The following is a 22,576-nucleotide window of genomic DNA, read 5'->3' as shown; positions in this document are numbered from 1 at the left end:
TAAGGTCGCTAATCAGCTCACACTAAAACAGGGAGAGCATCCTGGATTATGCTGGTGGGTCCAATGTAATCACAAGGTTCATTGAAAGTCAAAGAAGGAGATGAAAGAACAGCCAGGGGGATGCCATGTGAGGAGAACTTGACCAGCCGGTGCTGGCTTTGAAGACGGGATACGAACTATGAGTGAAGGAATGCTGGAAGCTTCCAGAAGCTGGAAAAGAGGCAAGGAAGTAAATTCCCTGATGTAGCTCCACAGGGGGTCCAGCTCTGCCAACACCTTGATTTTAACCCTATGAGGCCTGTACTGGACGTCTAACCTACAGAACTACACAATAATAAACATGTGTTGTTTTAAGCCATCATGTTTGTGGCAGTTTGTTGGAGGACTTAAGCTCAGCTTCCAGCAGGAAAGCCAGCAACATCGTTCTCTTTTTCCTCCCTCTTCTTGTGTCACTCTGTCCTGTTTCAGCGCTCTCGAGGACAGTCACATGAGAGAGACACCCTATAGCATGTTCTCCCTAGTACTAGTTGGGAGAGTTATCATGAGAATTATTCAAGATTATGAATGTAAGATGATTCCTTCCGGAATGCCTCAGTTACATGCAGCAGATGCTGTAGCAAAGGGCAGTTCTCTCCATTTAGAATTCCTTGCTATCCTGTAACCCTTTGGAGTTACAAGCCCTGGGTGTGGGTCCTGGTTTGAAATGCCTCAAATAGACTGACTGTAGAACCAGGGGTAAACATCAAATATGTGTTCATGTTTTGTTTTTGTTATTTACACAACAGATATACACAGGGCAGAGGGACCTTTGGATCTGAGGATGTGTGAGAGCAGGCTGAGGACATGGAATCACAGCCTAGACCCAAGGAAACCAGGCAGATCGTGGTTTGTCCTGCCTGAAGATGGCCACCACAAAGCTCCTAAGGCAAGTGCGCAGGGGTGCTGGGCAGAGCGCATTTCCCAGATAACTGTGTTCTCCCCTTCCTCTGCCTGGGACATGTGGTTTGGGAAGGTGTTCAGGACTGCCTGCAGATTTTGAGCTGGAAAAGGGAGGCATGGGGGAGGGGAACCTTCCTGACCTGGGGAGCTTGGCCAGGTCATTCTCCATCAGGGACTTGGGTTCAGTCCTGGGTCTGGGCCATGTTCTCAGGAGGCAGGGCCAGCTCAGGGATGATTCATCAGTCACAAGCTTCTCAGTCACAAGGAGAGAGGGCCATCCGACGCTGGATAGAAACCCAGACTGGGCTGAAGATGTAGCTTGTTTGATAACCTTTATGCATTGAAACATTTGGGATGTGGACCCTCAACTGTACTGTTACTTCAGGCCTCACAGGGGGGCAAGGCTAAAGCAGGCATCTCTTGGGGCCCAGAATGGGCAGGATAGGGTGGGTACTAACATTCGCCTGGTGGAAAAACCTTCGGCAGCTTTAGAGAAAGCCTGCATGTGTTCCCCTCAGTTGCCGGGGCTGCAGCAGGCTGGGTCTGGTCCGGACAGGAGGAGGCTTCAGGTTAGTCTGAAGATCAGGAGGAAAGTCCAGTCCCCTCGGAGATGGCCCGGCTGTGCCCTTGGTCTCCCGCCGAGGTGGGTGAATAGGGCAGGATATGGTCTCTGCGGTTCAGCCTCTTGTGCACTCCACTCCTCATCTCCCCTCCTGGACGCCCACAGACTCACACACTGCTCCATCCCCGCCGGAGACAGGCTGCTTTCATGTCACAGAGCGTGACCTGTGTCTTTTCACCTCTGCCTCCCTCCTCTTCTCCTGCCTTCTATTTGCTGCCTCCTCCCCCCGCCCACCCCGCCCCGCCCCAGTTCCAACTTCTTGACCACACAGCCCTCCTAGAAATCAACGAACAAAAGAAAAGATTTCCACAAGTTGTTAAGCTCTCACTAGCTGGCAGGCACCATGCCAGACGCTGTAATTCTCAGAACATATTACCTCTATCACTCCCTTGCTTAGTGAGATCAGGAAGAGCAGAGGTTTAGATGCCACAGTGAGTGGTCAGCTGGCTACTGACACTGGACCTCAAAAGGTAGCATTTTGAGGGGGTGGCTCAATCCTAATCTGAGTTCCGACCTTCCAGTTTGGCAGCTTTAGAAACTGAATTTTATCTGATATAGAGGAATTGACTTATATTAACCAAGCTCACAGGAAATTGATGGATAAACCAGAATGTCAATTTATTATATTTCCAGGGGTACTTTATCAGTTAATGGTGATAGTTGTATCAGGCGGTGAATGACTTTCTATTTTGGAAAGTGGTGGAAAAGCACATGCAAACTTTTATCTTATGCTCTGTGAAGAGCCACCGACTTTTTTCTCCATGTTTTTCCCTGGAACAGATCAATGGTGTCAGTTGAGCCTCAGCTGACTTTCACACGTTGGCGTAACTAGACAAGATTTCCAGTTCCAACTCTTACTGCTTTGATTAGGGGAATGACAGCAAACTTTGTCAGTGTTCCATGAACTCACACCAAAAATTAGATACCAGTGAGCCTTTCTCCAATTAAAAGTAAGTGAAAGTAGGAAAATTTTAGAAATTTTTTTTCCAACACTTTTTCCTTGAGACATTGGTGACCACTATCCCTTCTTTGCAAGGAAAGGTTAGCAGAAGCCAAGACAAATGAATATGGAGCAAATACAGATGATCCTTCTGTTTCACTCAGACGTGTGTGTGTGTAATTGGTATAACATATGTTGAGAGTATGCATTGAATTGATTAACATTCCTATGACTGTTAAATAAATATAAGTAGACTTAGGGTAGTTTGGCTAAATCACAGTTCAAATGTTGGAATGAAATATTAGTATCTCATGATATTCCTCTAAGAGTCACCACTGCCAACGTCTTGTCTCCGATATTCCACACCGGATATTCCAAAGCCTGAGGCGACTTCTACAGGTGGCAATTTCCATTCATCTGGCAATCTTACTAGTGGTGGGAACAAAGTTTATTAGTCCTGCTGTGCAACCTCTTCCTTATTACACCCCCAAACCAATGGCCTGTTGGAGGCAATTTGTGTTTTTTTCTTGCCTCTCAGCTTGCCTTCAGTCCTGACCCTCTGAGGATGGTCCTGTCATCGACAAGCCCATTCCTGGGTTTTATGTTGCCAGTTGAGGAGAGTGGTTAGCTAGACTCTGGCCTGGAGAAGCTGGACAAGTAGGGGAGGATTGGGACTTCCTGACAACTGTGGGAAGAATTAGGGTTGGACAAAATTAGCCTCTAAATGTGGGACTAGAAGGGAGAAGAAAAAATGGAAAGAAATATAGATGTAGGTTTGGAATTGCATTCCTTCATGTTTTTTGGGAGAAGCTAGCAAAGTTTGGAAATACTTTCCACTCGCTTTTTGGTTGTGGGACCATATTTCTTTCAGTGAGTCATTGTACTTAGACTGGGCTACTCAGATGACTTCTCCCTGTGGGTGATTTTTCTAAACTCTGATGGCTGGCTATTCTGATTCCCTATACACTAACGATTCTGCTTTGTGGAATCTTTTGATTTATTCCCTTTTGCTGTATTTTGATTTTTAAATTTTTTTAGATGCTTAGTTTAGCTCTCTGCTGGATGGCAAACTCCTTTAAGGTGGAGACTTAATACTTCTTTGAATTGATCATAAGTTAAAGCACAGTGCTCATTGCCTAATGGGCAGTCAATAATTAAAATCCTTAATGAACAAGTGAATGCTGCAATTATGCTGACACTAGGTCTCTACTTTCTTACCTGTACAGCCTTTAATGTCAGGAGGACCCCTCTTATTCACCAAAGACCCTAGACAAGATCATGCCAAATAGACACAGCCCAGAGGCATATCTGCTAAGTAACCTGCCAAGGAGCCCCAGAATATCCTTGTTTACTTGGCAAGAGTGGTATTTTTTCTACCTTGGACCTCAGAGGTCATGCATGATAGCCTAGCAATGCATCTTTGGGGAAGCTGGCCTGTGGAATTGTGTTGTGAAAATGTATTAGGAATACTATGGTACAAATGAGTTGTCAGTGAGATTTCAGCTTGGTAAGTATCTTGAAAAAAAAATTCCTACAATGGAGCTCACAGCTGCACCACCTCCCTTTCTGATCTCCCTGCTCCCAGTAATCTGACAATTAATTTTAATTGACAATTTAATTTTAATATGACAACAATTTTAATTTAAATGTAACCCTCTTGCTCCCAGGTTGTAATTCCCTAAGGAAGAAGGAGAAAAGAAATGTTTGTCAGCCTGCATCTTCCTTCCTTAGCTTCTGAGGTTCAGATGCCCATTCAGATGGCTTCAGATGCCCATGTGCCCGAACACAAGTGAAGGAGAGTTTTCTTAATATCCTGCTCTTTGGTGGATCATAGAGTCAATAAAGGGCAATTGTTACATACCAGCAATACGTAACAAATTCATTTCCCAACCCATGAGGGTCAAGGAGAGCTAATTTAATCTCATGCTTCATTAGTTTATCCGTTGTCTGAAATCAAAAACAGATGCAAGGACAGTCAGCTGAAAACAAATTGCCATTTTGTGTGGCTATAGTTTTAAGCTGGTCCCCTGAGGTTCCACCCATTGGAATCCATTAACAATTATTTCCGCCGAGTTGGAGAAAGGTGTTCCTGTTTATTAGCTGATTGGCACCACCACTGTCTACCACTCTAATTTCTTCTCACAAGGGGATTTCTTTCCTGTTGAGAATCGGTGATTTTAAATGGGAAATACCAGCTTTGACTGTTGGCCAGGGAGGTTTGTGCAACTTTTCTCTTCATGAAGATAGCCACCAGGGGGCAGCCCATGCATGGCTAAGCCCAGGTTTGTGCCAGAGGCAGTAAGGATGACCTAGGACCATGGATGTGCAGGTCCGAGATGAGGCAACACTGGGAGAGGTTTGGGAGAGAAAATCAATTAGGAGACCAGGGACATTACCCTTGCCCTGGAGAGCTCTAGAATCAGTCTCCAGAGATGCATCATGAAGAGGCTGTGTGGGAGTGGAGAAGCAAGCTCATTAGGCTGGCCGCCTGGGACATGAGAGAATGGAGGACACCCATGGCTGGCCTGGCTGTCCCCAAATACCTCCTCATGGGATAATAATGTCTCATTCCCTGGATTCCAGAGAGTTGCTGTTCTTGTTCCTGCCAATATTGATTGTCTCCAAGTGTAATATTTTGGGTCTGGGGGCTCTAAGTATGCCCGAGTGCCATAGTAGCCAGACTTGTCATGTTTGGATGCTGGTGGCCTCACAGTTTACTGCACTGGGCCATGCATATACGACCATCTTTCTGTGTTTCATTCATGCTGTTCTAACTAATGCTTCCCCTGACAGATAAGGATCAAGCCAAAGTGACCTAATAAGGAAGCAGAATCCAATGATGAAGTGTGAGGCATTAACTTTGTGATCAGGAGACTCTCAAGGGGCTCAGAGATCAGGCAGGACATCTGGGGACCTAGAGGTCAGAATCTAGGGAGTGTCCTGAGAAACAGGCATTACTGACCAGCAGGAAAAATGGTGTTTTATATTGAGCCACTTGTACTCAGCCCTGTGACACCAAGCCACCATCCTGGGTTCTGCCCCAGCCAAGGCCAGACTGCGAGAGCAGGTAGATCTTTGCAGAAGAATGGAATAGGCACTGGAGGTTCAAATGGGAAATGTGGAACGCTAGATTTGGTAAGGAAGCAGCACATTCAAAGTGAGGGACATCATCCACCATCTTTCTTTTCTATGGTAATGTCAGGTGCCACCCTTGTGATCATTTTCAGCTTGTTTCATGTCCCACTATTCACCAGTTATCTTTGTTTGGGTTCCCCTAGAACCTGAGACAAGGACTTGGGTAGAATAGCTTATATGGAGGGTGGTTTCAGGAAACAGAAGTGAGGGAGCTGGGAAGGTGGAAAAGCCAACTTCAGGGTGTGCTATAGAAGTTGCTGCTAAAAAGGAAAAAAAATGCTGGTTAAAAAAAAAGAGGTTGCTGCTGTGGGCAACAATGCTAGCCCCTCCTGCGAAGCATGGAGGGTCCTCCAGATTTGTCCTGAACATTTATCCACGATGTCCACCCCCACTGGTTGAGAGTTGCCCCCAGCAGTCTTAGCTCCTCTGCCTTTCAGAACTGCATGTACGTGAGTGCTCTGGAGCAGAAAGCAACCAGATGTACAGCATGTGCTTGAAGCAAGATGACTCTAGGCTCATACAGAAAGAAAAGGCGGCTTTGGAAATGTGACATGGACAGCAGGGGTGTCTGCTGTATCAATCAATCAAGGTTAGATTGGAGCACTGGTTCTCAAAGTATGATTTCCAAGACTAGCTGCTGGAAACTTATTAGAAATGCAGATTCTTGGTCCTGAATCAGAAATTCTGGGCTCAGAGCCCAACAATATTTCATATGGCCCTTTCTAGTCAATTCCCGCTTTCGCCCAACCCCTAGAGGCAGCTATTACTCTGATTTTTTCCACTGTATATTTGTTGGGCTTGTTTTCAAATTTTATTTTAAGAAAGAATTATATAGTATGTCTTCTTTTGGGTACAGCTTCTCATACTCAGCGTATGTCTTGAGGCCCTTGCATATTGTTGCATATATCTATAGTTTTTCCTTTTTATTGTCGAGAAGTGTTTCATGATATATCACAGCTTGCTTATCATTTCTGCTGTTGACAGACACCAGGATAGCTTCCAGTGTTGGCTTGGCTATTTTGAATAAAGCTGTATCCGCATCCTTGTGCAAGATTTTAGGACTGGTAGTGTAGTTCTTGCAGATTAATGACAATGGAACACCACATGAATGCTTTACCTTGACTCTCATGGTCATGGAATGCCATGACCTGTGGAGGTCATTCTAACCCAATGTTCTCTCAGACTTCAGAATGCCCGTCACAGCCTTCTCGCACCTAGAAGCACCAGACGGCACTTCAGCACTATACTCAGAGGCCATTTTAGCCAGTGAAATCAACAAAAAGCACTAAACTGTAAACAAACAAACATGGCATTAAATAGACCACGAAAAGAACACTTGTTTACTATACGAGAGCTGAAACAAGAAGGCAGAGCATCGCTTTGTGCAACTTTAGCTGAGACCATGCATGCAGGTGGCACGTATCCGTGACAGCATTGCTACCATTGACTTTAGAGTTGTGACTCCAAAATAGCCAATTCTCAAATACAGAATCTGTGAATGGTGAAGTTCTATTGTACAGGGAACTTGGGACTTGGTGCGTGAGGTGGTTTCAGAGCAAAGCCCCAGTTATTTGGCACCTGCTCCATTGAGAGGTGGGATTATGTCCTCTGCCCTTGAATGTAGGAAGAGACCTCACTAATGTGAGCTCAGCTCCAGTTTGTGCAGTAGTGATGGTGTTTTCAAGGGAGAGTGAGAGACGGGGAGAAGGAGTGAGTGGGGGCTTGAGCAGAGTAATAAAGTGAAAAATTACTAAAATTGGGTTAGTCAATGTCAATGTCATTAGGTCATCTCTCTCAAAGTGAGGTTTCTATCCTCCCACAGAGACTGAAAAACAGGCACCCTTCCATTCCTGATGATTGTATTTCAAAGGAATGGCTTTCAGTCCCAGAGAAAGACACTCCTAGGTTGTAGGAGATACATACATGTCTCAAATGGATGGAGAAAGGATTTATAGCAAGTTTTTAATAAATACTCTAAGAAAAGGGAAGTCAGGGGCCTATCCTCAAATGTTGGCTGGAACAAATGCTAAATTCTTTCCACACATTTAAGCTTTTCCAGACAGAAACTCAACTGGGGTGGGATGAGAGGTGAGGGTAGGGTGGGGTGTCCCAGGGACAAGGCCTTAAGCTGCTAGAATCCAGGCTAACATTTGGTCTATTTGGTCAAGTCCCTAAATGTAGAGCTTTGGACAGAGTCATTCATGCAAAGTTTTTGCAGTTCTCAACATCATGGAGCAGAGACGAATTATCTCTCTGTGAGCCTGCGTGCTGAGTCTCTGCCCCGCAGAATCTGTGAGCACAATAAAATGATGGTTGTTCTTACACCACTAAATTTGGGGGAAGTTTGGGATGCGGCAATCGTAACTAGAAGATTGCAGCTGGTCCCCTCTGGCAGGAGCGGCCCCCAGCCTTCTGCCCCTGACCAGGGTAAACAAACCAGCTGGATGAAGTGCCCTGGATGGATTGCTCATCCCATCCTCAGAGTCATGGTCTCAGCAGTTGGCTGCCATGGGTTGAAACTGGAAGAGTACTGCTGTTTTCCTTGGCATCCTGCCCATGACTGGTTCCAGGATAGTGCAGGGTGATGGGGTGAAGGGTGGAGTGGAAAAAGGAAGTCAGCTGCCACCAAAGCTTTTTTGACTGCCAGGAAAATTGGATTATCAAATAAAGAGCCTTGTGGGTGGGATTGCAGTGAGGAACTGTGTCGCACTGGAGGGACAGAGGGGGATGTCCAGGGGGATTTTGACAGTGGCCAGATTGTAAGGAATCATCATGTCACAGAATATCAGAGCAGATCTGACTTCAAAGAGCACTGAATTCAGCCTTAAACATTTCCACAAAGAACGCTGAGGCAGGAGAGAGAGGCCCAGGGGGGCTGACTGAAGTAGCCCCCACAATTGAGGAAATGCCCTTGAAGTTTCTTATTTTATTTTAAAGACTTATATTTCATACTATCCAATATGTGTTTTACTTTATTTAATAAAATTCATGTATTTTTTTGAGTGAGAGAGAGGGGCAGAGAGGGAGAGAGAATCCCAAGCAGGCTCCATGCTGTCTGCACAGCAGGGCTTGATCCCATGAACCATGAGATCATGACCTGAGCTGAAATCAAGAGTCTGATGCCTAACTGACTGAGCCACCCAGGCACCTCATACATATTTTATTTAAAAAAAAAATGCTTCTCTTCTCCCAACTTTGCATCAAATTGATAATTCAGAAGATGCATCATGTTTTCCCTGTGGTTTTTTAAAATTATTTTGAGAGAAAGAGAGAGCATGCGAGTAGGAGGAGGGGCAGAGAGAGAGAGAGGGAGAGAGAGAATCCCAAGCGGGCTCCATGCTCTCAGTTTGAAGCCCTACATGGGGCTCAATCTTCTGGACTTTGAGACCACGACCTGAGCTGAAATGAAAAATTGACACTTAACTGAACCATCCAGGCACCCCTTTCCTGTGGCTTTAACAGCCCTCACACACCCAGACTTGTTTCACAAGTAGAGCTGTCCAGGCAACTGTTTGTTGCACTTGACCAGGTATCCTTTCCATGTCAGGCATGGTGTTGAGAACTGGGGTGTTAATGATAAATGCAAAAATGACTATTGCCGTAAGGGAGCTGATCACACATCAGGAGACAGAAATGTAGGTGAATGCCGAAGACTTGCCCAAAGTCCACAACTTGGTGGTGGTGGAACAGACACTTAGCATCCAGTTCTTCTGCTCCCAGTTTCATATGTTTGGTTCCCACCACACTGCCTCTCTTTCGAACACTGGGAAGACCTCAGAAAGAGGATGAGTCTCAGACACTAGTAAAGTGGAAACACTGGGCTCCTTAGCTTCAGCCCCTGGATCCTGCATGAAAGGGTGTTTCATGGGGCACATCATGTTCCCAAATACCGCTACTGAAAATTGCTGGAATGTTTCAAGTCCCTGTAATTAATTGTTGATTACTAGCTAAGATGGTTAGTTTAGCTCTCTGTGTTGGTTCTGAATGGATTATCAAGTTCAACTTCCAGAATAATCTTTCATCTCTCAGCTGCTAAAAGACTTTCATGTGTCTTCCCAGATCCTTCACTTGGCATCAACACATTTTTGTTGAACACACACTGTGTGCTAGACAGTGAGCTAGGTTCCAGGAATAGAAATAACAAAAAATATTTTCCCTCCCTTCAAAGGGCTGCATCTAGAGGAGTGGTATGTTGGTAAAAGAATTGTAAGTAGATCCTAGTTAGCCTGGAATTAAGAATATAGTTAGTGATGGTTAAGAGTTTTTCCCTGGATCTGTTCCAACCTGCTCTGAGGGATTTCCAGACCCTGCAAATTCCTCTCTGATAGTTTGGGAGCAACAAGAGAATGTCTCCTGTGGACTAATTCTCTTAATGACTTTCTCCCACAGCTTATTATTTTCCTGTCCTGCCACAACACAGCTGGCTATGGGGATGTTTCCTAGTTGTCATAGCAGCCAAAGAGGATGCTGTGCAGGGATGGTGCCAGAGGCACCACCGTAGATGGCATTTGGGCAGAGGACCCCACCCCCCACCCCCGGCTGGCTGATGTCTGATGCCCAGCTCCAGGCAGACTGTGCTGCTTCTTTGGGAATCCTTTGATATTATGCTGGTGCCAGGCACCATATGCAGAAGCTGCAGCACTGTCACTGAAGACCTCTAGTCCTGGCAACATCCCACAAAGCTGGTGATGGAGGTGTGCCAGGCTCTTCCACTAAAAAGAAGGGGCCTGGGGTTGTCCAGTGAAGGTGTGGGCAATGCTTGGTTGGGGAGTGGGCGCAGAAGGCAGGATCTCTCTCATTAACTTCTGGTCTTGTTTTTCTACTCTTCCTGACAAGTCTTTTCCTTATGATCTTAAAAAAAATATCTTCATGCCTGGGTGGCTCAGTCAGTTAAGTGTCCGAATTTGGCTCAGGTCATGATCTTGAGGTCTGTGAGGTCAAGCCCTGTGTCGGGCTCTGTGTTGACAGCTCAGAGCCTGGAGCCTGCTTCGGATTCTGTGTCTCCCTCTCTCTCTTCCCCTCCCCTAGTCGTGCTCTGTCTTTCTCTCTTAAAAATAAACAGATGTTAAAATAATTTTTTAATTAAAAAAATCGATCTTCAATTAGGATTTCTGGAAAAGGGACCATTTTTAGATAATACCTTCTCTGTTCCCCCACCGCCACATCTCTTCCCTTCATGCTTTTGCCTCTCTCCCATAGAAACAAGAGGACTCAGTGTTGGTAGTGTTGGGATATGCTTCTGGACCTTTATGACACCCTTGTGAAGAGCTCCTCCCAGTACAGGAGCGAATGCTGCCATTGGTGAACATTTAAAGGCCATGGATACTTTTATTAACAGGTTAATGGGTTGAGAGATCCACCTCTCTCTTTCTCTCCCTCTCTAGCCCCCATCCTTCTTGAGCCTGAAACCTGGAGATGTAGAGAAGAATAGGAAAACTCTTTTCCATCTGCATCTACGGTATGCTCTCTAAACCAGCTTTACCCTTAGTAAAGGTGTTAATTTGATCTGATTACATCTGTTCTGTTTGGGTAGAAACCTCAGTTGGAGGAGGTTATTCCAAGTCCCCAAGATATCATTTTTCAATTTTATTTGCTTTTAGTTTACTGCCCCCAGCACTAGGATCAAACACCTGAACCCCCAGGGGCTGATTCAAGACTCTTTTGGAACTATGCTCACAATCCTTTCTCCCCTCCAACATTAAGATGCTTTTTCAAGCTAATGTGCTTTGAATCCTGATAATTTTTTTTTTCTTTGAAGGTTTTCTGACTCACCTCATCGGTCCTTTTATGAGTTCTAAATTTTAGGGTGGGCCCAGTTTTACGCAACCCAGAAATGCTTCTACTTACTCCGGGGTGATATTGTTGTAGTACAGCTTTTCAACTTCAAAACTATTCACACTTTGAACCAGACAAATCTTTATTGGTCAGGGGGCTGTCATGTAGAATGTTTAGCAGCATCCTTGGCCTCTACTCACTGGATTCTTATAGCACTTCCTCCCCTCCCAATGTTTCCAGTCATTGTCAAATGTCTCCTAGGGACAAAATCACCCCTGATTAAGAACTAGTGTTCCAGAGGGGAGCCTGGGTGGCTCAGTCAGTTAAGCATCTGATTTTGGCTCGTCATGATCTCACAGTTCATGAGTTTGAGCCCAGCATCAGGCTCTCTGCTGTCAACAAGGATCCTCTGTCCCCCTCTGTCTGTGCCTCCCCCACTCATGCTTGTGTACTCCCATGCTCTCTCTCTCTCTCTCATGGTGAAGGAGGAACAGAAAAGTGCCTCAGTCTTTCTGGCAGGGTTAGTGTAGGCTTCTTTGGTGAAATAGCATTTGAGCTGAGTTTTGTAGGATAAGAGTTACCCAGTGATTACAGAAAGAAAAGTTGTGGTTTTTTAAAATTTTTTTTTAACGTTTATTTATTTTTGAGACAGAGAGAGACAGAGCATGAACAGGGGAGGGGCAGAGAGAGAGGGAGACACAGAATCTGAAACAGGCTCCAGGCTCTGAGCTGTCAGCACAGAGCCCGACACGGGGCTCGAACTCACGGACCGTGAGATCATGACCTGAGCCGAAGTCGGACACTTAACCGACCGAGCCACCCAGGCGCCCCACAGAAAGAAAAGTTTTTAAGGTACAAACAAGGAGGTGTTCATGGCCCTCTGTGATGTCTTCTTGACCAAAAATGATTCCTACTGCTCCTATGCATGCCCTCAAACATCGTAGGCCTACAGATGCTTGGCTCTTGCCAGCCTCATTTTTACTCATTCCATTTGAATAAATTCCATGTCCCTATGTCCAAATTCTACTTTTGCTGGTTACACTTGCTATGCTAGGTACCATTTTGGAAAAAGGATTGGATTTCCAGAGCAAGATCCTCTAGAGGTGGGTTAGTTTCTCTTAAACGTTATGTCAACATGCTGGATAGATTGAGGGAATAGGTTATGCTGTGAACTGCAAGTCTGCATACACTGAGGACCTCTAGCTCTGGCAACATCCCACAAAGCTGGTGATGGAGGTGTGACCTCCATCAGTACTGAACCTGGTACTGAGGAGAATTTTAGGCATCACTTTGGGTCATCATACGGTGGATTGTGTCAGCTGCATCAACATTCACAAGAAGGGACCTATGTTCTACGTCACCGGGGAGGTGACTCATCTGATGACATAATGATCTAGGGGTGGAGTAGGAAGAAATTTGCAAAGGAGTGTGGGAGGAAGAAGTTGACAGCATCCTCCTCCAGTTGTTAAATTCCAGGGTAATACTGGTGGGTGGTGGGACTCTCATGGCAGGAGTAAATGTATCACATGGAAACATCAATGAGTTTAGCGATTTTATTAATGCTACATGATAGCAGGCTATGATTACACTCTGGCTTTAAATACTGAGGTACCCACCAAGGTACCCCTAAAGGAGGCTGGGCCTGGCAAAACAGCATAGCATAGAGATGCAGGGAGAGCACATGGGTTGGGCCATATACATCATACAACCACTGTGGAGGACAGTCATGGGTAGAACTGTGCTTTGCCAATGATTTTTTTAATGACATAACTTAAAATAATGCTAACACTAACAATATTTGAATTTTCAATACAACAAAATAGGAGTAGCATCAAATATGTTGGCTAAGTTGTAGCACCAGGCAGTTCACGTCATGTGGTCTCTCCCCTGAGAGTGAATCACTGTGCACCGAGCAGCAAATACACTGTCCCAGGACTTCATCTTAAAGTCAGAGGGAGAAGAGCTAAGATTGGCAGTTTCTGGGGTAGCAGGGTGTAGATTTTAGAATTTGAAGGATTTCAGCCAATTGATTGGGAAATTATAGCCTGAAACAGCATAAATCTCTCACATTGGTTTCAGAAACTTGATGAAGTAAACATTCATTAAATATCTGAAAGCACCGCATTGGGATGACTGCACCAGGAAAACCCATTGTAAAACAAGTCATTTCCATGAAGAGGCAATTGTTTGTATCCACAAAATTACTTCTTTTTTTTGAAAAGTCTTCGCTGGTCTCTTGGAATATTTTCTCTTGGTGTGTTAAACTATGTTTCAATGTTCAAGAATTCAATTCACCCACAACTTTCCAGAGAACAGTGAACTCTATCACTATGAAAGACAATGGAAATAAACCAAACTGGGTTTGAGAACCTCACTGTATTTAAGCACCAGACCCTGCGGTGGCCCCTCTGGCTCATAGCAGATGTGTATACAGCATGTCTTGCCACACTTCTCACTTGCCTGTTCAATGTGGGAAGAAAGGAGGACGTGCACTCAATAAATCAACAATGCTGTTTGATGTTGTCCCCTGTGAACATCCAAGGAATGGTGAAGGTACCATCTAGGTTCTCGTCTTTAGAGCCTTCCTGTTAAATCTGAGGCCTCTTTATGACTGCAAGCAGGGGGACCTGTCAAAACCCTGATGATCCAAAGCTGAGTGACTGTCAAGGTAACAACTGTGTCAGATGACTCTATCCTGGAGTACAGACTGACAGATGCCACACAACTATCTCACGACACAGCCTCCATACAGGCAGTGAACGTCTGTGATACATGATTAAGGGGCTCATTTCCTGCCTTTAAGAAACTGGAGAAAGGCCTAGAATGGAATATCTGGCCAGACCCTCCCCACATGTCTATCATCTTCTCTGCCATGTGGGTCATAAATAACATGGTCCATTTCGTGTATTGAGAAATCTGGCCTAGTTGAGTTTGCTGAGGTCAGTAGGAATCCAGGTTTGTTCCTGAGTTCTGGAAGACTGGTCATACCCGGGTCTCTGATGGCATGCATAAACTGATGCTAGATAGTACAGTACCGGGTGAAGTTAAATCAACCCAGCTTGCTAAATTCGGCCCCCTGAAAGCCCACACTACACTTTGGGGACGGTCTCTGCAAACGGCCTCATTAGAAAAAATCAGGTTCTCCTCCACTCCTGTCACTAACCACTTAAGCCTCTTCTCTCTAAAACGTATTTCACCAATGATTGTCATCTACCAGCAGTGTTTGAATTCAAAGAGAGAGAACACAAGGCCGTTATTATTGAGAAATAACCTCCCTGGCTTTAGGTAAATGTTTCTGCTTTCCTCCTGTTTCTGCTCCTTCTTAAATTTCATCCCAACCCCAGTGTTCTATTTTCCACAGGAATTTATCAGAATAATAGACATTAATGGCTTGAAAGAAAATGAAAAAGCACATAATATAAAAATTTTAAGCTTCTAGTATCCAAGCAATAGAACTGGCATTGGCCAGCAACACCATCACACATTCAATAGATGTATATGGACTCGCCCACCTGTACATCTATCTATATGTTTATATTAGTTCTGCCACCATCTAGATATTAGCACCATTATTCAATAGCACCATTCTGCTGAACGGATAGGTAATCCACCAGAGCTATGGGACACTACACTACCTGTGCATGAGTCTGGAATGTGCTACCCATTACCGGAAGTCCACATCCCTGCTTCCCGCTCTGTAAAGAACTGGTTCTGAGGGCTGCTTCCCTTTGAGGCCCTCCCTACCCACCCACCCAGGAAACTTGCCTTGTATTTGAGACCACAGCCTCCTGATTGGTGGTGAGAATGTCCAGAATAAGCATTCCAACATTCATTTCACTTTTTGGGTCTCTCCTGACTTGCCTGTTCCATCCCAGGAAACAGACCTTAAAACTAACTACTGGGTGTACTGGGAAGTAGATCATCTTAACCTCACTTTTGAGTTTTGTTTTTTTTTTTTTCAAGACTAGAGGTGCGTTCCAAGTTCTTGTACTTAATACAGTTTACCTGGTTCTTTGAAATATTTTAATCTTGAGCACCATTTTCTGTCCTGGGGGTAGGCAGGGGTGCGTTGCAGCCACAGACCTGTCTAGAGTAGTTGTTGTGTGTAAACCCCCAGCAGTGGAAACACAGCTGGACCTGAATTGATGACTCAGGCAGGGAATGTGCTAGAGAGGAAACGCCAGACAGGAAGACTCATCTATTCTTCTGCAAAGGAAATGTATTTGCCAGGAAAGGGGGAAGAATAAAGACCCATGTTTCTTTTCTTATACTAGCAAGAATTTGATTTCTGCTCGTTTGCTTTTTAAGAGTTTTCATAGAAATTATCTTTGAGTCAGAAATGTCTTCTGTATAATGAAGCTAAATCTTTTACCTTTACAAATCTTATAGTTTCTGCCCATTTTCTCTTCTTCTTATATCTCCAGGCATGCAAGGGAGTCTAAACAGTCCAGATATGGAGTCTACAGTGATGTAGACGGAGTGATATAGCCAGCACTTTCTCTCCCTGACTCCAGTGAGTACTGGCTGAACAAAGTGGTCCTCTGCCTGGGTGAAGTAAAGGAATGTTCCTGAAAGCTCTCTCCCATGACGTATTCAACAACAGCTTCCCCAAGCAGGAAGTAAAAAAAGGATGGTTTCACCTAAGTAAATTAACAAGATTATTTGTTACCTGGATACATCTGGTTCTGTTTCTTGATACTCCTGAGGTAGTCTGGGAAAATCCTGGTGTCTTTGTTTTTATTTTTAAGGAGGGGAAAGACATCATGTCACTGACTTAGCTAATCTGGCACCTTTCCTGGGAGCCAATCCCAGGAGATGCCTGACTCTCCTGGATATCTCACCTGCCTGTCAGGGAACAGCAAGCTATCACAGTCCCACGCCTTTTGCAAGGATGTTTTGTGGCTAAAAAACACAGTGGATTTTGTTTTGAGCCGAAGTTGGGCCTGAAAAACCTCAGTGCAGTGGTCCCTGGGTCTAGAAAGTATACCATCAGCAGGTTGCTGCAGTCTGTGGTGGAGGGTGGCTTCCTTCTGGACTAGAATGCTTTGGGGTTTTTGAGCGACTGTGGCTTTCTTGGCCTTTGGGTGCGGACGATGTGCGTCTGGGGACATGAAAGGCAGCACTGAGCCCTCACAGTGGGCACAGAACATTTCTTCATGGTTTTTAGTGTTTGGCAGAAACTGGCTGATAACTTGTCCTTGGTGCAAAGTAAATCTGTGGAAGGAGAGAAAAATAAGAAAAAGCAAAGATTATCCTTTGTAAGTGAATGAACACAACTTCTATTAATGGAAGATGTTATGCATCTACCAAGAAAGGTTTCATAATAATTCATAATAGTTGACATCCACAGAACACTGATTATGTATCAGACACTCTGCAAAGTATTTGTGTTAAACTGAACTATCAGCCACAATTCTTCACTCCTGCGTAGCAGTGTCATATACATTCCCACCCTTGCCATGGCTGCCTGGTGGGTGTGAATACTTCTCCATTGCTTAACTTTGGGTTTAGCCCTATGACTTGCTTTGGACAATGTGACCTAAGTGCGCATGATCCCTGCAGGGCTTTGGGGGGTGCAGGAGGAGGAGCCTGCCCTGATGAACTTCTGCTATCACTGTGAGAAGGACATGGTTCATGCACCTAGTGGACCAAGGAGGATGAAAGATACATGGAACAAACCTAGACCGGACCTACAGCTTGCAGCCAAGACCAGCCAACCACAAGCTAGATCAGCTGACCCTCCACTGATCTGTAGATGCTAAGCAAAATACACATGATTGTAGTCCCCAAGTTTAGAGATGTTTTGCTCTGCAGTATTGTTTTGCAACAGTTGAATGCAATGTTTCACATGCATTGCCTCATTTAATCATCCCAGCAGTACTGTCGGGTAAAAATGACTCTTTCCATTACACAAATGAAGATGGTAAAGCCTACAGGAGTTAAAAACCTGCACAATGTTCCCTGGCTAGTAAGTGGCACAGCCAGATCTAAACAGCGACAGTTTTGACCCCAGAGCTTATGCTCTTATCAATCATATTACTCAGAGCACCAAGCAATCACCCAGCTAGCCAACTAACCAATGTGTTCTGAGCATAGCTCAGCACAGCAAAGGATACAGGTATACAGAATGTGGTCGCTGCCCTCCAGAAATGTACCCGGTAGATGAAGCCATAAGACATACACAAATAATTCCCCTGGATTCTAATCCTTGTTCTACTCTAACAGCTCTAGGTAATTAAGTTTCTCAATTTTTTTTTTCCTTTGGCCCTGCTCTCCTCATCCATGAAGCGGGGAATTTCTCAGCGACCATCAACACCACACACATTCTAGGAGCAGTATTCAGACTGGACTGGTCCATGCAGTCCTGGGCTGGAAGAAATTCAGTGAGGCCCCAAATAGCAGATTTTTCTTCTACAAAGTGAAATTGTTTCAAACTTTGCATGGGTGCCTCTCAGAGCTCTGGCTGCTTTTCCTTCTTCTTTCCAGAAGAGATTCGAATCATCTTGAAGAAAAACATTTTCACAAAGAGGCTGTTGTCCTTTGTAAATAGGACTGTCAGTAGAAATAAAAATTGAGGCAACATCGTCTTTACCCAAAATCTGTGACAGTATGTTTTCCTCTTTATACTGTGTTTCACCTTCAGGTCATGAAGGCAAAAAATGCTTTGTATCTCCTCATAACTCATCATTCCCTTGAATGCACCTTGTGTTTTTTTTCTTCTTGTGAAGAAATAAATGTCTTCTATTCGCTGTCAGAATCCTATTTTGTTTGCAAGTTTTAACAGCACTTGGGAATAGGCAACACACAATGTGCCTAGATCCCCCCAAAATCTTCACTGTTGATTCTTTTCTTCTTCAGGCCCCTTCCCTAAGCCTACTATAAAATTCCACAGGAAACTTTCTTAGGTGCGTTCACGTTTCAGGAAAGGCACACATTTCAGCCAGGGATTCCTACTGTGGAATAGGAATTGGAGGTCCTCGTCTCCCTCATCTCTGTTAGAGCGGCCAGTATTCTCCTTGAGGGCTGGCCCTCCATCATGTGGACAGCTGTTCAGAATGAGACAAAGATTCCTCTCTAGGCTGCTGGCTTTGGAACAGGGCCAGCATGGAAGCCTGGGTGTCCCAGGTCTGCTCCAATTTCTCAGTCAGTATCTCCTGAAGCCCTTGTGGACGGTGGATGGAAGAGGTGCATCTGGTGTAGCTCTCGGCCCCACGTTCTCCCTGCCACGGAAATGTGAGCACTGAGGTCACCTCGGGAAAGGAAGAAGACAGAGGAAGTGCGAAGGCTCAGCTTGCGTCCCCTTTCTCCACAAAGCCTCTTTTGGCCATGCTGCCCCACGTGGATCCCTTCTGTCTCAGTCTCCGAACTTGTATTACTATTGCAATATTTGCTCCAACGTGCTACTACATTCCATCTTGAACTCTTCTATAGTGATGTGAGTCTTTTTTGTGAGGGCTAAAGTGTGACCTCTCAAGCATGTCTACCATTATAGAACAGGCTTCCTAGAGGCTCCCAAATCCCTTAACCTATTGTGGGCTGAATTGCATCCTCCGAAGTTTTAGTGTCTCCCAAAGTTGGAGTCCTAACCATTGGTACGTGTGAATGTGACTTTGTGTGGAAATATTTCTTTGACGATGTAATAATGACATATATGAAGATGAGGTCACATCAGAATAGGGTAGACCCTTAATGACTGGTGTCCTTAGAAGAAGAGGAGACAGGTACACATAGTGAAGAGAAAACCACATGAAGACACTGACATCAGAGGGAATTGGCCATGTGATGATGGGGGCAGAGATTGAAGTTATGCAGCTACAAGCCAAGGAAAGCCAGGGATTGCCAGCAACCACCAGAAGCTTAGACAGAGAGCATGGCCCTGTTAAGACTTTGATTTTGAACATCTGGCCTCCAGAACTGTGAGAATACATTTCTGTTGTTTTAAGCTATTTAGCTCCTGGTAGTCTTTTATGGTAGCCCTAGGAAAGTAATACACCCCCCCCCCTCCTATGACAATAATAATAACAGAAATACAATTTATTAAGCACTTACCAGATTACCAGACAATATACTTCACATATACTGCCTTATTTGAGGCACGTAGAAATTTACTTGTAGGTATAGCTATTCTTCTTTTAAAAACAGAAGCTTCCAGAGAGGCTTGGTAACTAGCCCAACATTGCATAGCTGGTATGTAGATGGTGGCTGGAATTTGAATGTTGTTTCATTGCTTCTAAAACTCGGACACCGAGGGAATGAATCTCTTGTACTGGTGATAGGGGAGGAGGAGGACACATGGACAGATCTTCCTTGAAAAGAACATCCTCATTTGCTCACACGGGGCCCCCTGTTGTCAGGTTAGGTCACCTATGTGACTGACAGAGGCTCAACCATGCCTGGTGTTCTTGCCTGATCTTGGGAATCATGAGATCACAAAGTCTGCTTTTCAATGGTCTTCAGAACACTGGGAGCATGCTGGATCCTGGGGTGCTCCTGTTTGAGAGTGGGGAACTTGAAAGACGAGTGGAGGATAGAGGTGGCCTATATTGGGAGTGTGTTCCAGGCCTGTGTTTAGCAGCTCATTTAGATAATGACCATGAGCCCAACATCATGGCACGGCTTAACTGCACAGTTCTCTTTATTATAATAAAACAATGAAGGCTTGTTGTATTCATCAGCAAACTGGATCCTGGCCGAAGCACACACAATGCTTATAATTAGGGGCGACTTGGAGAGGAGATCTCAATTTGCCTCTGCCTGTTCAAAAGAAACCACGCTTGGAAATTTAAAGGGACACGTATAAGCTTGTTTCTTTGTTGTCAGCTGTGTCTAGGTTGAAAGGATAATATTTTTCCCATAGAAGAAAGTTTAAAAACGATTTCAGTATTGCTGACAAATTCAGTTTCTGTCAGAGATTGGGTTCCTTGAGGCCAGGGGCTGTATTGTACTCATTTCTGTCCCCTCAGTTTTTAGCATTTGTCTGAGACATATGTTGTGATCAGTAATACTTGCTGAATAAATGAAAACACAAAATTCTATTCATCTGGAAGAATATTCTTGAGTAGAAAGTTTGCTGATTCAAATGTTCATTTGTAGCAACTCTGGGTCCAAGTACTGTCTTCATTACTTTCCTTATTCTTTTTCTTGCCTTCTCTACCCCTCATTCCCTCATTAAAAAACAACCCAGGAATGGTGCACATAAGAGCTTTCCTTTTGTTTTATAATCATTATGAATATAATGCCTAGAATATACTTGATAGTACATATTTCTGGATAAATTTTTAAAAATTTGTTAAATCTTTAATTTTTTTTTTTATCTTCTAGATATTTAGAAAGGGTTTAATAGTCTCTACTATGGAAATGGTAGTTCTGATTTAGAATTTAAATCATTAACAATTTTGATGGCATCTAAAGGAAGTAAAATGGCCTGGAGGAAAGAAAACCTTATGTGGAATTCATACCTGATTCTACAGGATGGACACAGGGTGTATGTTTATTGTGATGGCTGGCTGACTGACAAGAATCCAGGCACCGAATGACTTATTTTCAAAGCATTTTAGAAGGCTCAGGGGTCAGGGTTGGTGGTAGATTCTTTAAATCAAGGAATTTCTTGAAGCTGCTCTTCATGTTGTTTCTGTATGAGTAAGCATGGCTCTGCCTTCAGGAGAAGCTAGTAATTATCTTTTGTTGCCCTGATAATTGTTGAGGTGAGTGGAATTCATTGCTATTTGCATCCACTGACACCCAACTATTAGTCACCATCTTCTCAGTGTGAGATTTCAAGATAAAAATACCATGTATGCATTTCACCTAGTTTTGATTATTGAAGATGGCGTTGTCCAGTGATAAGACAGTTAAAGACTATCTACATAGAGTTTAAAAATAACAGCCCACAACACTGAGCATGGTCAATCAAGCCTTTTTGCTGCTTCAATTATATAAAAATCAACACAATACAGACAGATACTATATCGCCTTAACATTTGAAAAACACGGTACCATAGAAGGTGATGAGATGACACAAAGGGAAGAGGGTCTCAAATTGGCTCCTTGATCTAGAACAGGGTGCTTCTCAAACTTTAATGTACATCCAAATCACCTGGGGATCTTGTTTAAGTGCAGATTCTGATTTAAATGCAGTAGATCTGAGGTGAGGCCTGAGACCCTGCATTTCTAACAAGCTCCCAGGTGATGCTGAGGCAGCCAGTCCAGGGACCAATAACACCTCTGAAAATGAGCGTTAGGTAGTAGCTTCTTTCGGAGTTTCAAATAAAGTCAATGATAGCCACCCCCAAATGCAAGTTAGTCAGAAAGAAGTTGCGCGTGACAATCACATCTAAAGCATTTTCTCCCTCAGTGTATTACATTCAGAATTTCCAGCTCAGATCTCCCTCTTGGCTCTGCATCTGTGTAGAAAACCAATCACAGGACACTCCTACCCAAATGATTCATAGTCACCTCAACAAACATGTCCTAAACAGAACTCATTTCCTTTCCTCATTCTCAAACCCACTCCTGGGGGGGCCTGTCTCAGTGAATGGCAGCCTCCTCTACTCAGCTGCCCAGGTTGGAAATCTGGGCTTATCTTCCCTGTTATTCCCCCAGGAACAGATACTTGCCAAATCTTCCTGTCAAGTAGTTCCTGAATCCACTTACTTCTCCCTACCTGCACACCACCCTAGTTCATGCCACATACATCTATGGCTTGGGGGACAGCTGCAGTCTCCTGAATGGTCTTATCTATCTTCCACATGGCAGCTGGCATGACTTTCTCATCTCCATGTCCCTGCTTGGAATACTTCAATGCTCCTTCTGCTCTAGGATAAAGTCCACACTCATCCGCATGCATTGCAAGCTCCAGCTTTGCTTTCTACAGTTCCTAACTTCCCATGACCTTCATACTTGAGTTAGACTCCTGTGCCATAACATTGTATTCTTCCTGGTTACTGCAGAAACAGAAAGCCCCTCAGGAGCCTCTTGCGTGACCTGTCTACACATCGTTCACTTCCTCTACAGGTCTTCCCTGCTCTCCCCAGGTCCCAGTCCATGCCCTTTCCAAGAACTCCTGCAACATTCTTACCTCCCTTATCAGGGTCACTGGGTTGCAGCTTTGTTCCTTGTTTGACTTTATGTTTAGCATGGAGTCAATCAGGGCCCAACAAATATTT

At 44.4% G+C, this 22,576-nt stretch overlaps 1 protein-coding gene across 1 annotated transcript in view; it reads right to left on the bottom strand.

Moving 5' to 3' along the window:
• Positions 1-12,731: 12,731 nt before the first annotated feature.
• Positions 12,732-22,576, bottom strand: part of LOC102959469 (A disintegrin and metalloproteinase with thrombospondin motifs 12) — a 301,054-nt gene continuing 291,209 nt past the window's right edge. The window contains exon 24 of the mRNA XM_042956966.1: positions 12,732-16,625. Within this exon, the coding sequence (XP_042812900.1) occupies positions 16,447-16,625 (179 nt within the window). The 3' untranslated portion in view covers positions 12,732-16,446. The remainder of the gene's footprint in view (positions 16,626-22,576) is intronic.

This window comes from Panthera tigris, chromosome A1 (genome assembly GCF_018350195.1).
Source record: "Panthera tigris isolate Pti1 chromosome A1, P.tigris_Pti1_mat1.1, whole genome shotgun sequence".
NCBI classification, from domain to species: domain Eukaryota; kingdom Metazoa; phylum Chordata; class Mammalia; order Carnivora; family Felidae; genus Panthera; species Panthera tigris.
This window is presented reverse-complemented; position numbering and strand designations above follow the sequence as displayed.